This window comes from Schistocerca gregaria, chromosome 11 (genome assembly GCF_023897955.1).
Source record: "Schistocerca gregaria isolate iqSchGreg1 chromosome 11, iqSchGreg1.2, whole genome shotgun sequence".
NCBI lineage: Eukaryota > Metazoa > Arthropoda > Insecta > Orthoptera > Acrididae > Schistocerca > Schistocerca gregaria.
In genome coordinates this window covers 26,989,961-27,009,679 of record NC_064930.1, presented here as the reverse complement: position 1 = coordinate 27,009,679, position 19,719 = coordinate 26,989,961, and the positions used below count along the sequence as shown (strand labels likewise).

General features: G+C 40.2%; 1 protein-coding gene across 4 annotated transcripts in view; it reads left to right on the top strand.

The window, feature by feature from the left end:
* Positions 1–19,719, top strand: part of LOC126295497 (zinc finger protein ZFP2-like) — a 242,273-nt gene that overhangs the window by 158,900 nt on the left and 63,654 nt on the right. For all 4 annotated transcript variants that reach the window (XM_049988076.1, XM_049988074.1, XM_049988073.1 and 1 more), the window contains one exon: positions 8,955–8,992. In XM_049988076.1, the coding sequence (XP_049844033.1) occupies positions 8,955–8,992 (38 nt within the window). The remainder of the gene's footprint in view (positions 1–8,954; positions 8,993–19,719) is intronic.

Genomic DNA, 19,719 nt, shown 5'->3' with positions numbered 1-19,719 from the left:
CATTTTTTACGCATTTGACACATTCCACATCGTGATGGTTACCGTGAGACTCATCAATGCAAGTTTCTTAGGTGATGAAGTAAATTCATATTGCAATTTCTAACTGAACTGTTTAATATCATTAATTTGTTCCTGAAATGTTAGCTTAAGAATTGTCTTATCAAATTCGTACTATCAAATCATTTACATTCCAACTTGCTATCTTCAGAGTTGTGTGGATGATAATTTTCCGAAAGTCTGATAGTAAGTAGAATATATGAGACTGGCAACATACCAACTTGAATAGTCATTTTTTTTCGCAACTTCCCTCAATGAATGTAGAAATTCCATTGAAATGTTACCTATTCCTTTTGCCTCTTTAATTTTCCAGAGATCTTTAAAATTCTCTAGGATCCTCTACATCATTCATCTCTACTCCAATTTCTTCTTCTATCATGCTGCCTCCTCGTAGAGGCCTTAAATGAACTGTTTCCACCTATCGGACCTTTCCTCTGCATTTAACAGTGGAATTCCCATTGCAATGTTACCGTTAACACACAAGCTTTTAATTTCACCAAGTGTTTTGTCTTTGTTGGAACAGCTGACTCAACATATAGAAAGCATTGCTTTTTCCATTTCTCCATATGTTTTCCTGCAGCCATTTTACCTTTGCTGCCATGCTCCTCTTGTGTACTGTATTTCAGAATTTCCCTGAACATTTTTGAACTTCCTCATTGTTTTGATCCGTTACCCACAGTTTCTTTGCAGTTTTGCCTCAGCTTTGCTGACATTGATAGACTTTTGGGTTTTCCTCCCCTCGGTTACACCTGGTAGTTTATCTCTGATAGACAGTCACAGAGACCTGTCTGTTCGAGGACAACGAGACTGACAATGTAGTAGTTTGGTTACTTTAAGCATCCAACCAAACAACCAACCAATCTTTGCAGTTACCTTTCTTGTACCTATTTCTTTCCAACTACTGTGATTGCCCCTTTTAGATATATCAGCTGCTCTTCAATGAATCTATGTACTGAGCTGTACACTATCAGAGTATCTATAGCCCCAGAGAACTTCAAGCATCTCTCTTCCTTCCTTAGTACTTCTGTATCCCACTTTCTTGTGCACTAATTCCTCCTGATAACTCTCTTGAACTTCAGCCTGCTCTTTGTAATTACTAAATAGTGATCTTAGTCTATCTGCTCCTGGGTATGTGTTACAATCAAATATCTTATTTCAGAATCTCTTACCGACCATGCCGAAGAAGGTCTGAAGATATGAGAAGATTCCAATTACATTACAGGTATATCTACTCCTCTTGTGATTCCTGAACAAAATATTCACTAGTACCATCTGAAATTTATTGAAAAACTCAATTAGTCTCTCCTGTGTCTTGTTCCTACCGCCAAGCCCATTTCTCCCACAGCTCTTTCCTCTCTTCCTCCCCCTAGAACCATGTTCCAATCATCCATAATTGTTATATTTTCATCCCCCCCCCCCCCCCCAAGGTTGCTAAATATGGGGAAATGGGCTTTTACCAGGAAATAAGATTAGTGAAGATGTAATAGAATTGCCGAGTGATAAAAGCAGTGACGCAAGAATTGTAGATAACACACAGACAAAATGAAAGAAGATGCCAGAGAGGCAGTTAAGTGTGTCAACAAAAATTTGTCAGGGAAAACTCTTACAAATTATAAGACAGAATTGCTGGAGTACATGCACATAAGCTATAAAATGTATCACTTTTATTTTTGCGTGAGCTGTCAGTAGTAGTAGTATATATTTTGCCGTCTGGGCAGCAATTCTGTCTCATTTCTCAGTCAAATTATACTTTGATACAATTAACCATGCCTCTTGGCAATTTATTTTGTGGCAACTGTGTGCTAGCTGAAATTCTCAATTGTTGTGCTAGCTGAAATTCTCAATTGTTGTCTTTATCGCCACTCTGCAATCTTTTTACTTTTTCAGTAATCTTTGTGTGTGTTTTGGGTTTGCTAAATATGGAAAAATGATCTGACCACACACACACACACACACACACACACACACACACACACACAGAGAGAGAGAGAGAGAGAGAGAGAGAGAGAGAGAGAGAGAGAGACTATTGATTCATATCTATTGTATTAATGATTGTGCACCCACCCAATATCATTTGATATCAGATAAGTGAAAGAGATGATTGAATTTGATCATGAGTGTTATGTCATTTGCATTCTGCTCTCCAGGCGTATAAGGATCTGGGATCAATGACTGTACTGAAATACTCAATTTTAACACAGTTTATTTATCCTGGAAACAAGTATAGATTATCGTGAAGCAGTAAATGTTACAGAATGAGTCACAAACAATTTTATTGCAAATCCAGGTTTGGTTCACTGTGTGGCCATCTTCAGTGCTAAAAAACATGTAAGGAATCAGTCACAATAAGGTAACATGCATACATTATTATAGGTACAGTTGTATAAACTTTAAATGAGAGTTAGTAATGAAATACACTAAATGCAGCAAATGTCAGTTGAAACATTAAAACTGTTTTAATCTGACTTTGTCATAAACATTATTTGCATCTGATCACTGTGGCCTTCACTGTTTAAAATAAATATAGTTGTTGGGTACACCAGCTTCTACATGGACGCCAATGTGATAAGTACATTGTCCCTAGTCAGTCTCACGTTCTTGCATCACTCATTCTGTCTAGCCACAACCAAACATCTGAGTAATTTATTTATGTTGTAAAATATTTAACTACCTCTCTAGCTCCCTCGTTAAGTTACGACTTCCTCCATTATCCAGCTCTTTGACGGTCACCTTTACCACATTCGGAGTGCCGTGTGTCACCAGTGGCTGCCTCTCACATATTACTCCACAGTTGTCTTTCACTAGCTATAACTTTCCGTGCTTTGCTTGAAGGCTCACAAAACTTCTTTCACGTGCAGACAAACACACCCTCTATTCACAATTCTTGTCATAATTTCAACTTAACTAATATTTCCTCAAGGATATTATCTTTTTCTGCCCCTCTGCTTCAGTCCACTGTCTCCTTTGACGACTCGTAATCTGCCGCCGCCTCTCCGGTGTCTCCCGAGTGCGCCCATTGTAATAGAGGACTCCCTGACGGTCGGCACCAAAGTGCCCCAGCTGGAACCTTATGGATAACTGACAGGATAGTAATTACTGGAAGCAATTGGCCATTATTGATCACTAGTAAGAGTACAATTAATATTTCCCTTACACAATGAATGGCACGTGTTAATTAATCCAGTAAATTGTTTGGTTCTGAATTTCTCACCCAAAATTGCTGCCCGTGCATTGATAATAAAGCAAACCTGGTACTTTGCTTCTGAGATCGGTCAAGAATCTGCGTCTGCACACGTGCCATTATTATAATAATTTGTTTCCCCTCTCTGTGTGAATCTGACCAGTATGTTTGCTGAAAGCTACGTTTCTTCAGCACCCAGTCTTATTAGTTGGCAGAACTGTAAACCGAGTGAGCCGGTGCAACAGTTAGCACACTGGACTCTCACTGAGGACGATGGTTCGAGTCTGCATCTGGCCGTCTCAATTCACCGTAACTTAGTAGTGAATCTGCCAGTTTCTGTGTCAAAGAATAGAACTTCATTAAACTTTCCTTTTTTTACGCTCCAAGTTTTAGTGGCAGCACAGCTGGAGAACGGTACGTGCGGAATTGCTGATGTAGAGGACTGTGGTAACTGTGCAACAGCTGTGTCTGAAAACAGTGCCACTGCCACGGGACCGACTGTAAATGCAGAAAGGGCCAACACGACCGGTAGGAAAGGGCGACAGAACGACGGTGGCCAGTGTGCCGGCCAGCCCGAATGCAGTATTTAGGCAGCTTTCCACACCCCACTAGGTGAATACTAGGCCGGTCCCCACGTCTTTCCTCAGTTACACAGCTCGCAGACATCTGAACGCGTTCTAACTTTTCCACGGGGAATAATAAATGGTTCAAATGGCTCTGAGCACTATGGGACTCAACTGCTGTGGTCATCAGTCCCCTAGAACCTAGAACTACTTGAACCTAACTAACCTAAGGACATCACACACATCCATGCCCGAGGCAGGATTCGAACCTGCGACCGTAGCAGTCGCACGGTTCCTGACTGCGCGCCTAGAACCGCGAGACCACAGCGGCCGGCTACGGGGAATAATAGTCGCAGACAGTTGGGGTACACTAATTCCATTCCGGGGGGTACAGGGTGTGGCAGGAAGGGCATCGGCCACCCCTGAAACTAACCTCGCCAAATCCGATTCACCTTGCCAACCCCGCTTTGCCACGGGAAAAAGGCAGAAGCGATAGAGAATTACACTGTGTAGTCACAGACGGCCGCCGGTGCGTAGGGCACGAAACGTCCGAAAGCAACACCCTGCGACAATCTTCAGGAGGGTCCGTGGCCGAGGAGGCTGCAGTACGATCTGGGTAATGTTTTTGTGGCAGTCATCTAATTCCTGAAGGCACAGTGTGCCCATCCTTGACGACCACGTCCACTCCTACGTGCAGTTCGTTTTTCCTCAGCACGACGTCGCCTACCGGCAGGATGGTGCGACGTGTTGCACGACTCGCAGTGTACGTTCGTGTTTCGAAGAACACTGAGATGAGTTTATCGTACTCTGTCGGCCACAAAACTACACCGATTTAAACCCAATTGAAAATCTGTCTAACTGTCTCAATTGGGCAGTTCACACAGTGGATCCTAAACTGAAATGTAGTGCTACTGGCCACAGCTCTGGAGTAGATGTGATTCCCCTTCCTACAAATGACGGTTATTTGGGCTTGAGACGGGGGTCACATTAATGTGAGTGGATAATGTCTAATCACCAATGGCCATGTGTACAGCATAGAAGATTTGTAATTGGAATTTTGACAGTTTGAACATCACTAGCAGCATTTTTCTGTTTACCTTTACTGTTGTTGTGTTGTGGCCATCAGTCCACAGACAAGTTTGAGGCTGCTCTCCATGCTACTCTATCCTGTGCAACCTGCTTCTTCTCCAAGTACCTACTGCAACCTGCATCCTTCTGAATCTCCTTAGTGTATTCATCTCTTGGTCTCCCTCTACAAATTTTACCCTCCGCAATGCCCTCCGATACTAAATTGGAGATCCATCGATTCCTCAGAATGTGTCCTACCAACCGATCCCTCCTCTTGTCAAGTTGTGCCACAAACTCCTCTTCTCTGCAATTCTGTTCAATACCTCCTCATCGACAGGAAGTGCAAAATGGCTAATAATTCCAATCCCAAAGAAAGCAGGTGTTGACAGATGTGAAAATTACCGAACTATCAGTTTAATAAGTCACAGCTGCAAATACTAACACGAATTCTTTACAGATCAATGGAAAAACTGGTAGAAGCGGACCTTGCGGAAGATCAGTTTGGATTCCGCAGAAATGTTGGAACATCTGAGGCAATACTAACCTTACGACTTATCTTAGAATAACCTTACGACTTATCTTAGAAGAAAGATTAAGAAAAGGCAAACCTACGTTTCTAGTATTTGTAGACTTAGAGAAAGCTTTTGACAATGTTGACTGGAATACTCTCTTTCAAATTCTAAGGGTGGCAGGGGTAAAATACAGGGAGCGTAAGGCTATTTACAATTTGTACAGAAACCAGATGGCAGTTATAAGAGTCGAGGGACATGAAAGGGAAGCAGTGGTTGGGAAGGGAGTGAGACAGGGTTGTAGCCTCTCCCCGATGTTATTCAATCTGTATATTGAACAAGCAGTAAAGGAAACAAAAGAAAAATTTGGAGTAGGTATTAAAATTCACGGAGAAGAAATAAAAACTTTGAGGTTCGCCGATGACATTGTAATTCTGTCAGAGACACCAAAGGACTTGGAAGAGCAGTTGAACGGAATGGACAGTGTCTTAAAAGGAGGATATAAGATGAACATCAACAAAAGCAAAATGAGGATAATGGAATGTAGTCAAATTAAATTGGGTGATGCTGAGGGAATTAGATTAGGAAATGAGACACTTAAAGTAGTAAAGGAGTTTTGCTATTAAGGGGTAAAAGCTATTTTCTAAGATAAGTCATACGTTCAGTATTGTCCGACATGTTTCAACATTTATACAGAATGCAAACTGATAGTCTCCAAGGTCGGCTTCTACCAGTTTTTCCATTCGTGTGTAAAGAATTCGTGTTAGTATTTTGTAGCTGTGATCTATTAAACTGATAGTTCGGTAATTTTCACACCTGTGAACGCCTGCTTTCTTAGGGATTAGAATTATTATATTCTTGTATATTGTAAAGCTCCTCTTTACTACAATTCCATATTTGTTAGGCAATGGAAATACGAATTAACGTATATTGGAATGATACTCTCTTAATTAAAATAATACCCTTTCATTCTCAGTTACTAATCATATGTAAATGCAAGTAATCACAATAAATGAAAAAGGTGAAAAATCAAATAGAAAATGAAACATATTTTTATGTGTATATGGTGTCAGAAAGTCACTTCACACATGCAATTATTTCATTGTATCTTTAATTTGCCCAAAATGTCTGTATGCACACCACCTTTATTCCTGCAAAACTTAGTGAGTCTCCACGGCCTCCTGTTCATCTGCTTTAGCAGCCAAGTCCATTTTTGTGTGGCGTTCCATTGTCCTCCATTTATAACAATGTGTTGCAGCACAGAGTCTGATCGACACGCGGGGTGAATACACCACGGACACGCAAACTCGAGCACGTGTTTCCCTTCAGATTGCTGCACCGGCCATCAAAATGCTTTTGAGGAAAAAAGTTTCCTTCTCCTACATCACGAAAGTCCGATAACTCGCTCCTTACCAAACTGTTCACAAAACCTATTCTTCACCACTGCCATATTTTCACTGTCGTGCTTCCAGTCGCGGATCCACGTACTCGGTAGCAAAGCGAAGTTGTCGGTCTCTGCCACTGTTCTTCACCGACTACGGTAAAGTGAACGATAAACTGGTTAACACACAGATTCTATTCTCCTGCCTGGATAATCGCGTGGCATTTGTGCAGCAACTGTGCTGCAATTCACACGAGGACCAGTGTTGTTGCATCAGTGACCGAGACGAGAAATTCAAATCTTAAATGTGTTACCATCTTACACCGTTAAACGTGTTTACTTGAGGCTTACTTGGCCTTTTTGCCCACGTGTGTACGATAAGCCGTTTCAGGTTTCTGGATCAAATTTGAATATTTTCATGCTAATGAACCATACAGTGCTTCACAACTGCTAAATGTGTCTGGGAATTGGAGTACGTTTTGAACTCCTCAGCCCCAGTCCTCCTCCCCCCCCCCCCCCCCCCCCCCCCCTGCCCATCACCTCCTCCCCCCCCCCCCTCTCCATGTTTACTGTTACCGAAAAGGGAAATTTGTGTGGGAATTAAAGTCACTTGAAAGGAATGGGTAAATCTGTCGGAATCTTAGGTATGCAGGGTACGAGGGAGACCGCCCCAGCTGCTGGATGTGGCCTCAGTGTGTGAATGGACCGGATTACAGTGTTTTGCATGATTCAGATTCCGTAGCAGTGTTCTAGTCACAAGCCAGTAATCCATAAACGCCACTTTCCCATTTTCTGTAAAACTGTCAGCAAGCGAGAAGTGACATTGTTGCGCATGCGATATTTGTTAGAAATTATGTATGAGGAATATACAGCACACCAAAGACCGGCCCCGAATACTAGACTGTTCCACATAGCTCGCCAGTTATTGTCTGTCATTTTGAAGCTGTCGCATACATTAGCGTATTGATTATTTGCTTATCATCTCATTCGCACGTGTTTATCTTCATGTTGTCGTCTGCTCGTGGCGAGCAACAATTTATGTGTAATTGGTGAGCAGTCTGTAGTTGAGATCAAGTTTTCTTGCGCCACCCTGGGTACAGTAGGCACAATTTGTCTTGTGGTATCTGTTCCCTACTGTTGTAACTGATTCTGAGAAGGAAATGAAGCTGTACATTTTCACAGCAAAGCACAATATTTTCTTCCTCACAATGACTTTTAACAGAAAACCTGCATGTTGTTGTATAAAAAAATATATGGCCTAAATCCAATTGAACATTTATTAGCATATTGTGTAAAAATTTGAAGTAAATTGGTCAGAAACTTTTGGGGACTTTTGGAAATAATGTTCCCCTTTCTATAATACATATATATTTATATATCATGTACCTTAAAAAGATATGTAGCCCATGTCTATCTGAATGTTTGTCACAGTATCACATAAAAATATGAACTAAATTGGTGAAGAACTTTCAGAGACATTTGCTGAATGACAACTTGCCTTTATGTAGTAGTACAGAGGACCAGAAAATAAAAATACAATGTCGTTATTATTAAAAAAAGATTCAGTATTTGTTAGCGAACATTCCTGTTTGATAATAAGTGTAGAACTTTAGTAGAAGTGGAGAAAAAGTATATAACATGCTTGTTTGCCAGCCATTGGTGAGTATGTTAAATAATTGGAAATGTTTTATATTTAACAGCACTTGAAAATCTTGTAGTCTTCAAAGATGATTTCTTAGACTGTTTTTGAGAGGTCTGGCGTAATGCTTCAGAAAATTGATGTGTGGATGCTGTGCTTCAAATCCCAGTAACTGGGGGGGAAGCCTGTGAGGACGGAGCAGTCTCTATACTTACAGAAATACATTGTCTAGAATTTTTTGGTACTGTTCTCATTTGTTTTAATATTGGGGGTGCATGAAGTGGAAGAGGTAGATGCTAGAGGATATTTTGGTGGCAGAAAGAAGCTGTGTGTATGTGGTGGAGTTGGAGGAACGATGCTTGATGTTATGCCTTTCAGGAGGATGTCCTTCAGCCAATGTGTGCATTCTCTTTCCAGCATTTAATTAAGTAGAATTAGTGAAAGTTTTGGAGAACCTAAGCATGAAGTGATGTAACTGTTACCACGTTACCACAGTTTGTATTTCATTCCCTATTTTCATGCTTCCAGTAACTGATATATCTTCTCTTGTTTTTAGGTGGAGGAAGCGACAAGGCAGCTTTCTGACAAAAATAGGTATGTCAGGAGTGGTAGAAAACGTCCATTAACATGCCGCAAGCTCACATTATTTTTAGTATTAATCTTTAGAGCTGTCAAAGGAAGGAAACTGGTTGTAATTATATAGAGAAACCCGCAGATGTCAACTGCATTAAGCTAGTGAGCTGGTCAGTTTGTTGTTCTGTGTGAATCAGGGTCCAAATACTGCACGGTTTGAAACAGGTCCCTTCCCTACAGCCTAGATCTTTGTGGCAAACGAATCTGCTACAGTCCTGAATCCCTGAACCATTACACCAACAACCTGAAAACAGCTTTCGCATCCCGCAACTACCCTCCTGACCTGGCACAGAAGCAAATAACCAGAGCCACTTCCTCATCCCCTCAAACCCAGAACCTCTCACAGAAGAACCCCAAAAGTGCACCACTTGTGACAGGATACTTCCCGGTACTGGATCAGACTCTGAATGTGGCTCTCCAGCAGGGATACGACTTCCTAAAATCCTGCCCCGAAATGAGATCCATCCTTCACGAAATCCTCCCCACTCCAGCAAGGGTGTCTTTCCGCCGTCCACCTAACCTTTGTAACCTCTTGGTTCATCCCTATGAAATCCCCAAACCACCTTCCCTACCCTCTGACTCCTACCCTTGTAACCGACCCGGGTGTAAAACCTGTCCTATGCACCCTCCCACCACCACCTACTCCAGTCCTGTAACCCGGAATGTGTACTCGATCAAAGGCAGAGCTACATGTGAAAGCACCCACGTGATTTACCAACTGACCTGCCTACACTGTGACGCTTTCTATGTGGGAATGGCCAGCAACAAACTGTCCATTCGCATGAATGGACACAGGCAGACAGTGTTTGTTGGTAATGAGGATCACCCTGTGGCTAAACATGCCTTGGTGCACGGCCAGCACATCTTGGCACAGTGTTACACCGTCCTGGTTATCTGGCTACTACCCCTTAACACCAACCTATCCGAACTCCGGAGATGGGAACTTTCCCTTCAATATATCCTCTCTTCCTGAAGAAGCAACCGTTGACTGCGAAAGCTAGAATTTCGTGTGTATGTTTGTGTGTCTATCAACCTGCCAGCACTTTTGTTTGGTAAGTCACACCATCATATATATATATATATATATATATATATATATATATATATATATATATATATTCCATCTGTGCAGTCTTTATAATGCAATAGTGTATCCAACTTCGATTATTAGACCGCTAGACCGCACTGAATTATCCGAAATTGAGACACAGAAAATGTGAAAGGAATCAACACCATCGTAAATATACAGTGACATAACACTCGATACACAGTATCAAATAGTATACTTTGGTGTGTGTTTTGCATTCTTATCTCTCTCTCTCTCTCTCTCTCTCTCTCTCTCTCTCTCTCTCTCTCTCCCTCCCTCCCCCCCCTCTCTCTCTCTCTCTCTCTCTCTCTCTCTCTCTCCCTCTCCCCCAAATAATTTGATGCTAATAGTTGTAATTGCAGTTTAGTGCTCAAGGCAAAAAGTCCATTCCATTCGTCAGATATGTCACAAAGGACCTGTGCTGCATTCATATGCATAAAAGCATAACAGTTGTCTCCAAATATTATGTTGTTGGCTGGTTCAATTTCGGTTAATCTTAATCCTGTAAGTCCCTTTACAAAGGAAAAGAAATGTTAGTAAGGGGAATTTGGATTTGTCTGTTACTGATATCTGCATAACATTGAAACCTCATAAAATGCACACTGAGTTACCATCTCTACTAACAAGGCCTACTTCCACGTCCTTGGTGTATCCTCCGGGCAACACATGGTGTGCAGTTAGTGTGCGTCATTTAACAGACACAAGATGGCAGATGTGAGTTTCCAGTGCTTTAAAACTAGAATATATTGGCTAAGGGGTATACGCCCTTACAGAAAATTCTGGTCCTCGAGGGTGGGTCGAATGCTTTGGCCTAGTAACCCATCGCTTGTAAAATAATGAATTTTCTCTGAAAATCTCAGCACTGTGCCGTGGAATCAAAACAGAATTTTGGTTAAATGATGCAGGCAAAAGAAAGGCTAATGAACTTCACAACTTGGAAAACATACAAAGTATGAACCAAAAAGAAAAATAGGTTCTTGATGAACTGGAAAGAATGAAAATAGACTTCGTTGTTCTAACATAGATGAACGCGAGGGGTACAGGAAGTGAAAGAGTTGGTCAGTATGTCTATTTTTATAGCAGAACTAGTAAAAGCGAAAGATTCAGTGGAGGAGTATAAATCGTAGTACATGAGAAACTGAAGGTTTATGTCCTTAGAACTGACAGATGGCACTGATAACATAATCAGAAATGCCCTTTTGGAAAGATTTGATGAAATTAATCCACAGAAAGATATACCTTAAAGGGGGACATTAATGTCTGGACAGGAAAGGCAAAAAACAGTGAGTTCGTTGGAAGACATGAGGAAGAAATAGGTATGAAAGCAGTGGAAGAACACTTGACTTTTGTGGAGTGTTCTCATGTAGAATACAGAATTACTACCTTCCTCACAGCAAAATACAATCCTTCGAGGTTGCGCCCAGGTATATTTATGTAAGACCCATCACAGACTGTATGATACAACCACAAAATTCAGAATTAGAGATGTTAAGAGCATATAGAAGTACAGAATGTGGAGCAGATTATTTTATTTTCAAAGCAAAAGTTCCCTATAAGAATATCAACACCTACAGCAAGAATGAAACCACAGTACAATAACTGAAGCATCCGGATATAATTTGGCAAGCTTACAAAATTCTGTGGTATTTCTATACAAGTTTGGCCTACAAATTAAATAATGTTAGGAGCATCTATGCATCTCTGACAGCAACATTGTACCATGAAATGAATGAGTGCATTGAGTGTCTCTAGGCTTAAAGGATAGTTCTGAGAATATGGATCCAGAATGGTGGACAAAGGGTATTGAGGAAATAGAGAAAGAGAAGAAACATCTATATCAGGAGTGGTGAAGTACTCAAGACCATAAGGATAGGGAGAACTTTCAAAGGTGCAATACAGTGATTAAAAAGACATTTAAAGAGCAAAACAGGTGACATGACACAGTAGGTTTGTGGGAGGTACCAATGTAAGATATGCTTTGAGAACAATAAAACACCTCATAGCAGATAGTCTAGAAAGAAGTCATGTTCCATAAATGTGTAGATGAGTGGGAGAAGAGTTACAAAAAGCTGTTTAGTGAGTACAGACGGGATTTATACCATCTGGTAATGTGAATGTGGAAGCAGCAGTGCAGAAGGAATAGAAAAGACTGTCAGGTGGATGAAACGTAATCTCAATGTCAGCTGATCAAAAAACACATGAAAGAAATTTGGCAACACATTTAGTGTTAACAGATCTTGAGAAAGCTTATGAGGAAGTCCCATTAACCAAGCAGTTTATAGCAGTGGAACAATACACCACTGACCTGTTATATATAAGAAGTATTAGTTGATAAACCTGGCATTGTGTGCATATTCATTTTGCCAGTTTCCTGTTACAAATGGAAACAAGAACTGAACTGTGTTTGTAGTGTAATATCAAAAACATTACATGTTCCTGTATTCATGAAAACACCTCCAAAATCGTGAAGCACTCGAGCAAGGAAATATGCATAATGTACACATGTATAAGTACAGCTGCTTCATGTGTCTACAGCACAATTTTGTAAATCTCTGCATGGAAACACCTCTCCATAGCTAGTTATTGTTTTTGCTTACAGACAATTGCACTTTGCAGTTGAAAGCTGTCAAAAGCACTGCCAGGTGCCAGGAGTTTCCTTAAGTGGACTTGACTACAGGAGTGTTGCCATAAAGAATAAATGTATTGAAGCTTCATGGATGATGCGACCTTTTTTTTAATGCATCTAAGTGTTTTACGTAATATCTCTTGAACTGTGTATCATAATATGTCTTTGTGTAGGTACATTTAGTGGTGTATGTGGATACTGTCTACAAAATTTATTATGTTAGTAACACAGAAAAAATAAATTAAAATGTCATACATGATGTGGCATTTTCCCACACATCTCATTGTTTATGACCTTGTATCTCCTGAAGTATAACACACACGCTCGCTCAGGGTGTGATCAAAAAGTAAGAGGAATTTCTTAATTTCGCAGGATTTATACATTCGATTTTCAAAATTCCTTTTATTTCATCGGTACATATGTTCATGGTGTACGTTTGCGTTTTCGGGTGTTTGGAGTATTTAGCATATTGCTGACAGTTGAAAATGTTATGTGTTTTTCTAAGTGCTTGGAGAATTTCTACTTTTGAAAAAGATGGATCAAAGAATTTGCATTAAACTTTGCTTAAAAATTGGAACAAAGTGCAGCACTGCATTCAAAATATTGACTGTGGCTTTTGCGAATCTACTATGAGTTAGACAAGTGTTTTTGAATGGTATAAATGTTTCAAAGATGGTCGAGAAGATATTGAAAATGATGCCCTAGTACATTAATTACTGTTGATAATGTGGAAGAAGTAAAGAAAATGGTTATGGAAGATCACCGAACCACAATCGGAGAGTTTGCTGGTAATGTTAGCATATCCTTCGGCTCATGCCAAGCAGATTCTTTGGATGTTTAGGGCACAAAACATGTAGCAACAAAGTTTGCTCTGAACTTGTCGAATTTCGACCAAAAACCTCATTGTGTAGACATAGCTCAGGAATTGTGGAATGAAGTCGATAACGATCCAGAACTTCTAAAGAATGTTCTAACAGGTGAGGAAACATGACTGCAGAATATAGGTGTGACATTGAAACTAGGGCCCAGTCATCCCAATGGAAACTGCATGAAGAGCCAAGACCAAAAAAAATTTGACAAGTTCAATCACACGTGAAAGTTCTTCTCACTCTTTTCTTTGATTACAGTGGGGTAGTACATCATGGTTTCTGCTTGAGGTAGTATGGTAAATAAGGAATGCTATGTGGAAGTTACCTGCCATTTGTGTGACTAGAATTGTGGCAGAACAAGTCATGGAAATTGCTTCACAATAATGCTCCCACTCACACTTCAGTGCTTGTTTATGATTTTTTGGTAAAAAACAAAATTGTTACATTATCTCAGTCACCATATTCACCAGTAATGGCGCTCTGTGATTTTTTTCTATTCCCGAGGCTCAAAAGAAGTGTGAAAGGATGTAATTTTGGCACCATCGCTAAGATAAAAGCATAACTGCCAAATGAGTTGATTGCCGTAATAAAAACTGAGTTCTAGAAGTGCTTCCAAGATTGAAGAAAGTGTGGGTACGTGTGTACTATATCTAAGGGGTATTACTTTGGATACTAGAGAATAACTGTAGGGGCTATCATTTCCAAAACATTTAAAATAAATAAAGTATAACATTAAAGTTGTCATCTCCAATGCAGTGTTATTCATAATATATCTACAGATTGCCCTTTAGAATTGGAAAAATAAATGCAGCAGAATGAGTGTGTACCTCTTTATTCGTACATGACCAGGTTGTGGTTGCAGCAGATCACGAAGATATCTCCTATATGGTTATAAAATTCATAGAAGAATATCACAGATGGGTAATGAAGTAGTCCATTGAGAAGATAGGGTACTTAACCACGGGAATGCAGTTGTTAGTTCTTGAAACATCAGACAATGTAACCATCAATAATTATGAATACCTGGGGAGTATAATTAATAGAGAGAGAACATGTGAACCTGGCTTGAGAAACAGATTGAGCTCAGGAAAGAAGGCAATATCAGAACTGAGCTTGCTTTTATGGTCCACAAAAATTGGATAAAGAAAAAACTTAACAATTATAAAAGCCATTATTGAGCTAGTTATTTTCTACAGTTTGGAGTGCCACATGCTTAAGACTTAGTCCGCAGAAATAGACTAAGCCGGGCGTAAAGAATCTCCCGTTGGGAACATAGGAGAGAGGAGGAGTAAGGGTACTAACACAGTAGAAACATACCATAATAGATTAAATATAATGCAGAAAAGTTTTTTGGTTGCTTGATGAGAATGGGACAATAAAGAATACCTTCTAATATATTTGAATACAGCTGTATAAACAGAAGGTGCACAGGGAGACTCAGACTTAAATGGATTCAACGAATAATATTGAATCGACCAGTAGAAATTTGGCTGTTGAAGACATTTGCATAGATTATTGTAGAATGTGAGATGCAGGATGTGACATTTTTAATTTTAATATTTTTATTTACTTATTTTAGCAGTGGAGCGGGAATAGTAAGAGATGGATTAAAAGAGTAAGTGAAGAGAATAAGTGATAGGATGACGAAGATCGAGGTATCGCTCAAGGGGATGACCTCAGAGACAATAGAAGTGTATGTGGCACAGGTGAGTTGCACTTCTGAGGAGAAGCAAGAGTTTGAAGAGGAAATGCAGAAGCAGATGGAAAGGAAGAATGTAATAGTAATGGGGGATTCAAAAGCACACATTGGAAGAGAGAGACAAGGCTGTAAAAGTGTCCTCGGAGCAGAGGGTTGGGGCTGCCGAAACGAAGAAGGTGAAAGACTATTGGAGTTCTCTCAAAGAAATGGCTTGCCGGTTGGGAACTCTCAGTTCACAAAGAGACACAGCCACAAGATTACCTGGCACAGTCGAGACTTATAGAGAAAGTCGATAGTTGACTACTTCCTGTACAATAGTGAGATCGACAGAAACATCGTTGACATTAAGGTAATACCATCAGAGGCCTCGGATAGCGACCACCATTTACTGGTAATGAACCTGAGAGGGACTGAGAATAATAAAGGGACAGAAAACCGGGAAAGATGTGTAAGGGTATGGAAGTTGAAGGAGGGAGAAAGCAAGCTACAGTATCTACAAGTAGTAAAGGAAAGCATCCCAAAGGATGAACCAAAACTGGTAGAAGAGGAATGGGGTAGTTTCGAGGGAACATTAGTAAGTGTGGCAGAAGCAATATGTTGGAGGACGAACAACAAAAAAGATGGAAAGAAACACCCTGGTGGAATGATAAAACAAAGAGTATGGTACAGAAGAAGAAGAGATCCTTTAGGGTACGGTTCCAGAAGTGAACAGTAGAGAGAAGCAACAAAAAGAAACAAGCAAAAAGATTGGCGGCAGAGGAGAAAAGAAAGTGGACGGAACAGTGAATGACAATGGTGGAGGAGGATAGTGAAGGTTCAAAAAAGGTGTTAAATGGAATGATTAAAAGTAAGAGGAAGAGTGGTACGATAGATTATGTCCGAATGCTGAACAAAAGTGGCCACGATGTCGAGAATAAGGAGGAACTCGAGAATATGTGGAATGAGTATTTCGAAGAACTCCTGAACCCGAATGGAGACCTGGATGAGGAGGAAGAAGCTGAGGAGGACTTTACATGGGGAGAGGTGGAAGAGGCATTGGGCAAGATGAAGGGAGGGAAGTCACCAGGTCTGGACGAACTAAGTGTAGAGATGGTGAGAGCAGCAGGAGAGGTGGAGATACAGTAGATATATCGAGTAATGATAATTGTGTGGAGACTTGGACAGGGAGGACAGATGCTCCCAGAAGACTGGAAGAAGGGAATAATTGTCTTGGTCTTTCACAAGGGAAATAGAAAACAGTACACAAACTATTGGGGGATAACATTGGTGAGTCGTTGTGCAAAGATTTTTGAGAAAATGTCGGAAGGACCAATTCAGGCACAATTAGGAGGAGGGATGAGAGAAGAGCGACATGACTTCAGAACAGGAAGATACACAGTGGATCTAATTTTATTGCAGGAGCAGCTCTATGCATATGGAATAGATCTACTAATGACCTTCCTTGACATTGGAAAAGCCTATGAAAGTGTATGTAAAAGAAAAGTGTGGAAAGCTCTGGAGAACAGAGGAGTAGCAAAACAGCTTTTTTGGAGGATAAGGGAAATGTACCGTGGAAGTGTGAGCTGTGTGAAAGTGGGAGGACAGAGATAAGCTTGGATTGAACAGAAGAATAGCTTGAGGAAGGGAAGGGTACTTTCACCATTACTCTTCATTGTAGTGATGGATGATATAATGACTTCAGCAGCACAAGTAATTGGTCAAGGAAAGATGAAAGCTATGGTGTTTGCAGATGATCTGGTGATTGAGGGGAATAAGGAGGAGGAAGTACAAGAGCAGTTGGACGTGTGGGAGCAAACAGTACAAGAATATGGGATGAAATTTAGTTTAAGGAAGAGTGAGATGTTTATCAAAACAAGGACAAAGGAGGGAGAAACAACTGGAATAACAATTGGTGGGGAACGATTGAGGAGAGTGGAGAGTTTCAAGTACCTAGGAAGCATGATATAGGCAGATGGAAAACATGAAAGAAAAGCAGAAGCATTTCAAAAGAGTGTCAGAAGCCTATTGTGGAACAAGGGTGTACCCCAAATCAGTAACAAGGTTATATACCACATATACTATGCCCCAATCTTGACATATGCATCCAAAACATTCTGTAGCTTGAACACTCTGAGGAGGCTACCTTTTTCAACTCCCCAAAAAATTATCCCATATCTTACAACTGATATAAAATATGCATGATACACAATTTTCCTAACACTTAAGTCAGTTACTTTGTTCAGAACCCTCATTGCGTAAACAAAACTATTTAACCGTTTCAGTAAGCAATCCACATGATTAGTCCATGTCAAGTTTTTATTTATGGTCACTCCCAGAAATTTGACAGAATCTGCAGTTATCAGTTCTCTGCCTTCATAACTTAACTTTGTTACATATTCAACAGTTTTTTTGGTCCTGAATTGTACAATTTGTGTTTTTGTTGAGTTTAGTTTCACAGCATTATTATTTATCCAACTTTCTAGTTCTTGAAGAGTCTGTTTTGTTTTCTGCGCTAATTCTTCAGTGTTTTTGCAGCAGACTACTGCTGTTGAGTCATCTGCATACAGAATCGTATCTGAAGTTACCTTACCTGGCATGTCATTTATATAATATAGAAATAGTAACGGGCCTAGTATGGACCCCTGGGGGACTCCTGCTTGTATTTCCTTCCAACTAGAGCAAGCTTTCTTACCCTTATCTTGTCTAACTACTCTCTGTTTCCTATTTTTGAGGTACAACTTGAACCAATTTAAAGATTTTTCATGGAAGCCATAAGAAGCTAATTTGAGGAGCAGCTGCTTATGGTTTACCATATCAAATGCCTTACTCAGGTCACAGAAGATACCGGATACACTCTCCTTGTTATCGAGGCATTTGCTTATTTTAGTGATTAGTTCATTAATAGCATGCACAGTGCTTCGGCCCTTCCTGAATCCATACTGATTATTAAGAATAATGTTATGTTTTTTGTTATATTTCTCTAGTTGGTTACAAACTACTCGCTCAAATATTTTAGAAATAATTGGTAATATTGATACTGGGCGAAAATTTCCTATCTCCTCTTGTCTGCCCTTTTTGTGAATAGGTCGAACTTCCGCATACTTCAGCCTATCCGGAAAGCAGCCCTCATCAAACGATTGATTTATTATGTGACAGAGTTGGGGTGCAATATTATCACATCCCGCCTTTATTATTTTTGTTGGGGCTTCATCCCAGCCCTCAGATTTGAGATTTTTTAGGGATTTTATAATGTTAGCCACCTTGTAGCAGGATACCTTAGTGAATTTAAATTCTACTGATCTGTGCTGCATTATATTGGGACTTACATGTGGAGGAGGGAGTTTGTCAATTTTGTTAGAATTTATGAAATACCTGTTGAATTCTTCACAAATATGTCTGGCGTTTGTAATCATTTCCCCATCTATTTCTAATTTATGACTAAAACTTCTTGTTTTTTCTGCACCAATTTCACTCCTGACAATTTGCCATACAGCTTTTGATTTATTTGTGGCATCTGATATGTACTTACTGTTTGCCATTTGTTTTGCCTGTTTAACTACTCTACCAAATATTCTTTTGTATTTGTTTACATAGCTGACAAACTCTGCATCATGGCTGTTCTTTGCTTGCATGTGCAGTTTCCTCTTTCTAATACTAGATATCCTGATGCCTTCAGTTATCCATGAGTTATTTTTACAGTTTTTGTCACGTGCTGTTATGAAGGGGAAGCATTCATTGAAAACACTCATGAATTCTGATACAAAAGCATTGTAGTTTGTATTTACTGAGTTCTGCTTGCTGAAAGACCAGAATGTTTCATTTAGCCTTGATACAAATGTATTCATATTGTGTTGGCTAAAGTTCCTGACTCGTTTCACTGTTACAGTTTTTTCTAAATTTGGCAATGAGAGAAAAAGGGCTGAATGGTCAGATATACCTAATTCTATGATGAACTTTTCTGTAGTACCATAGTTGATGCTGCTCACTATATTATCTATACATGTTGCAGAAGATGCTGTTATTCTAGTGTACTCACTAAAGTTGAATGTTAAGCCATTTGTAGATAACATGTTCTTCAGACACATGGCAAACCTGTTATCAGCCCTTACATTTATGTTAAAGTCAGCACAAATTCATGACCTTTTTACATAACTTTTCTACCTTCAATCTACACTCCTGGAAATGGAAAAAAGAACACATTGACACTGGTGTGTCAGACCCACCATACTTGCTCCAGACACTGCGTGAGGGCTGTACAAGCAATGATCACACGCACGTCACAGCGGACACACCAGGAACCGCGGTGTTGGCCGTCGAATGGCGCTAGCTGCGTAGCATTTGTGCACCGCCGCCGTCAGTGTCAGCCAGTTTGCTGTGGCATACGGAGCTCCATCGCAGTCTTTAACACTGGTAGCATGCCACGACAGC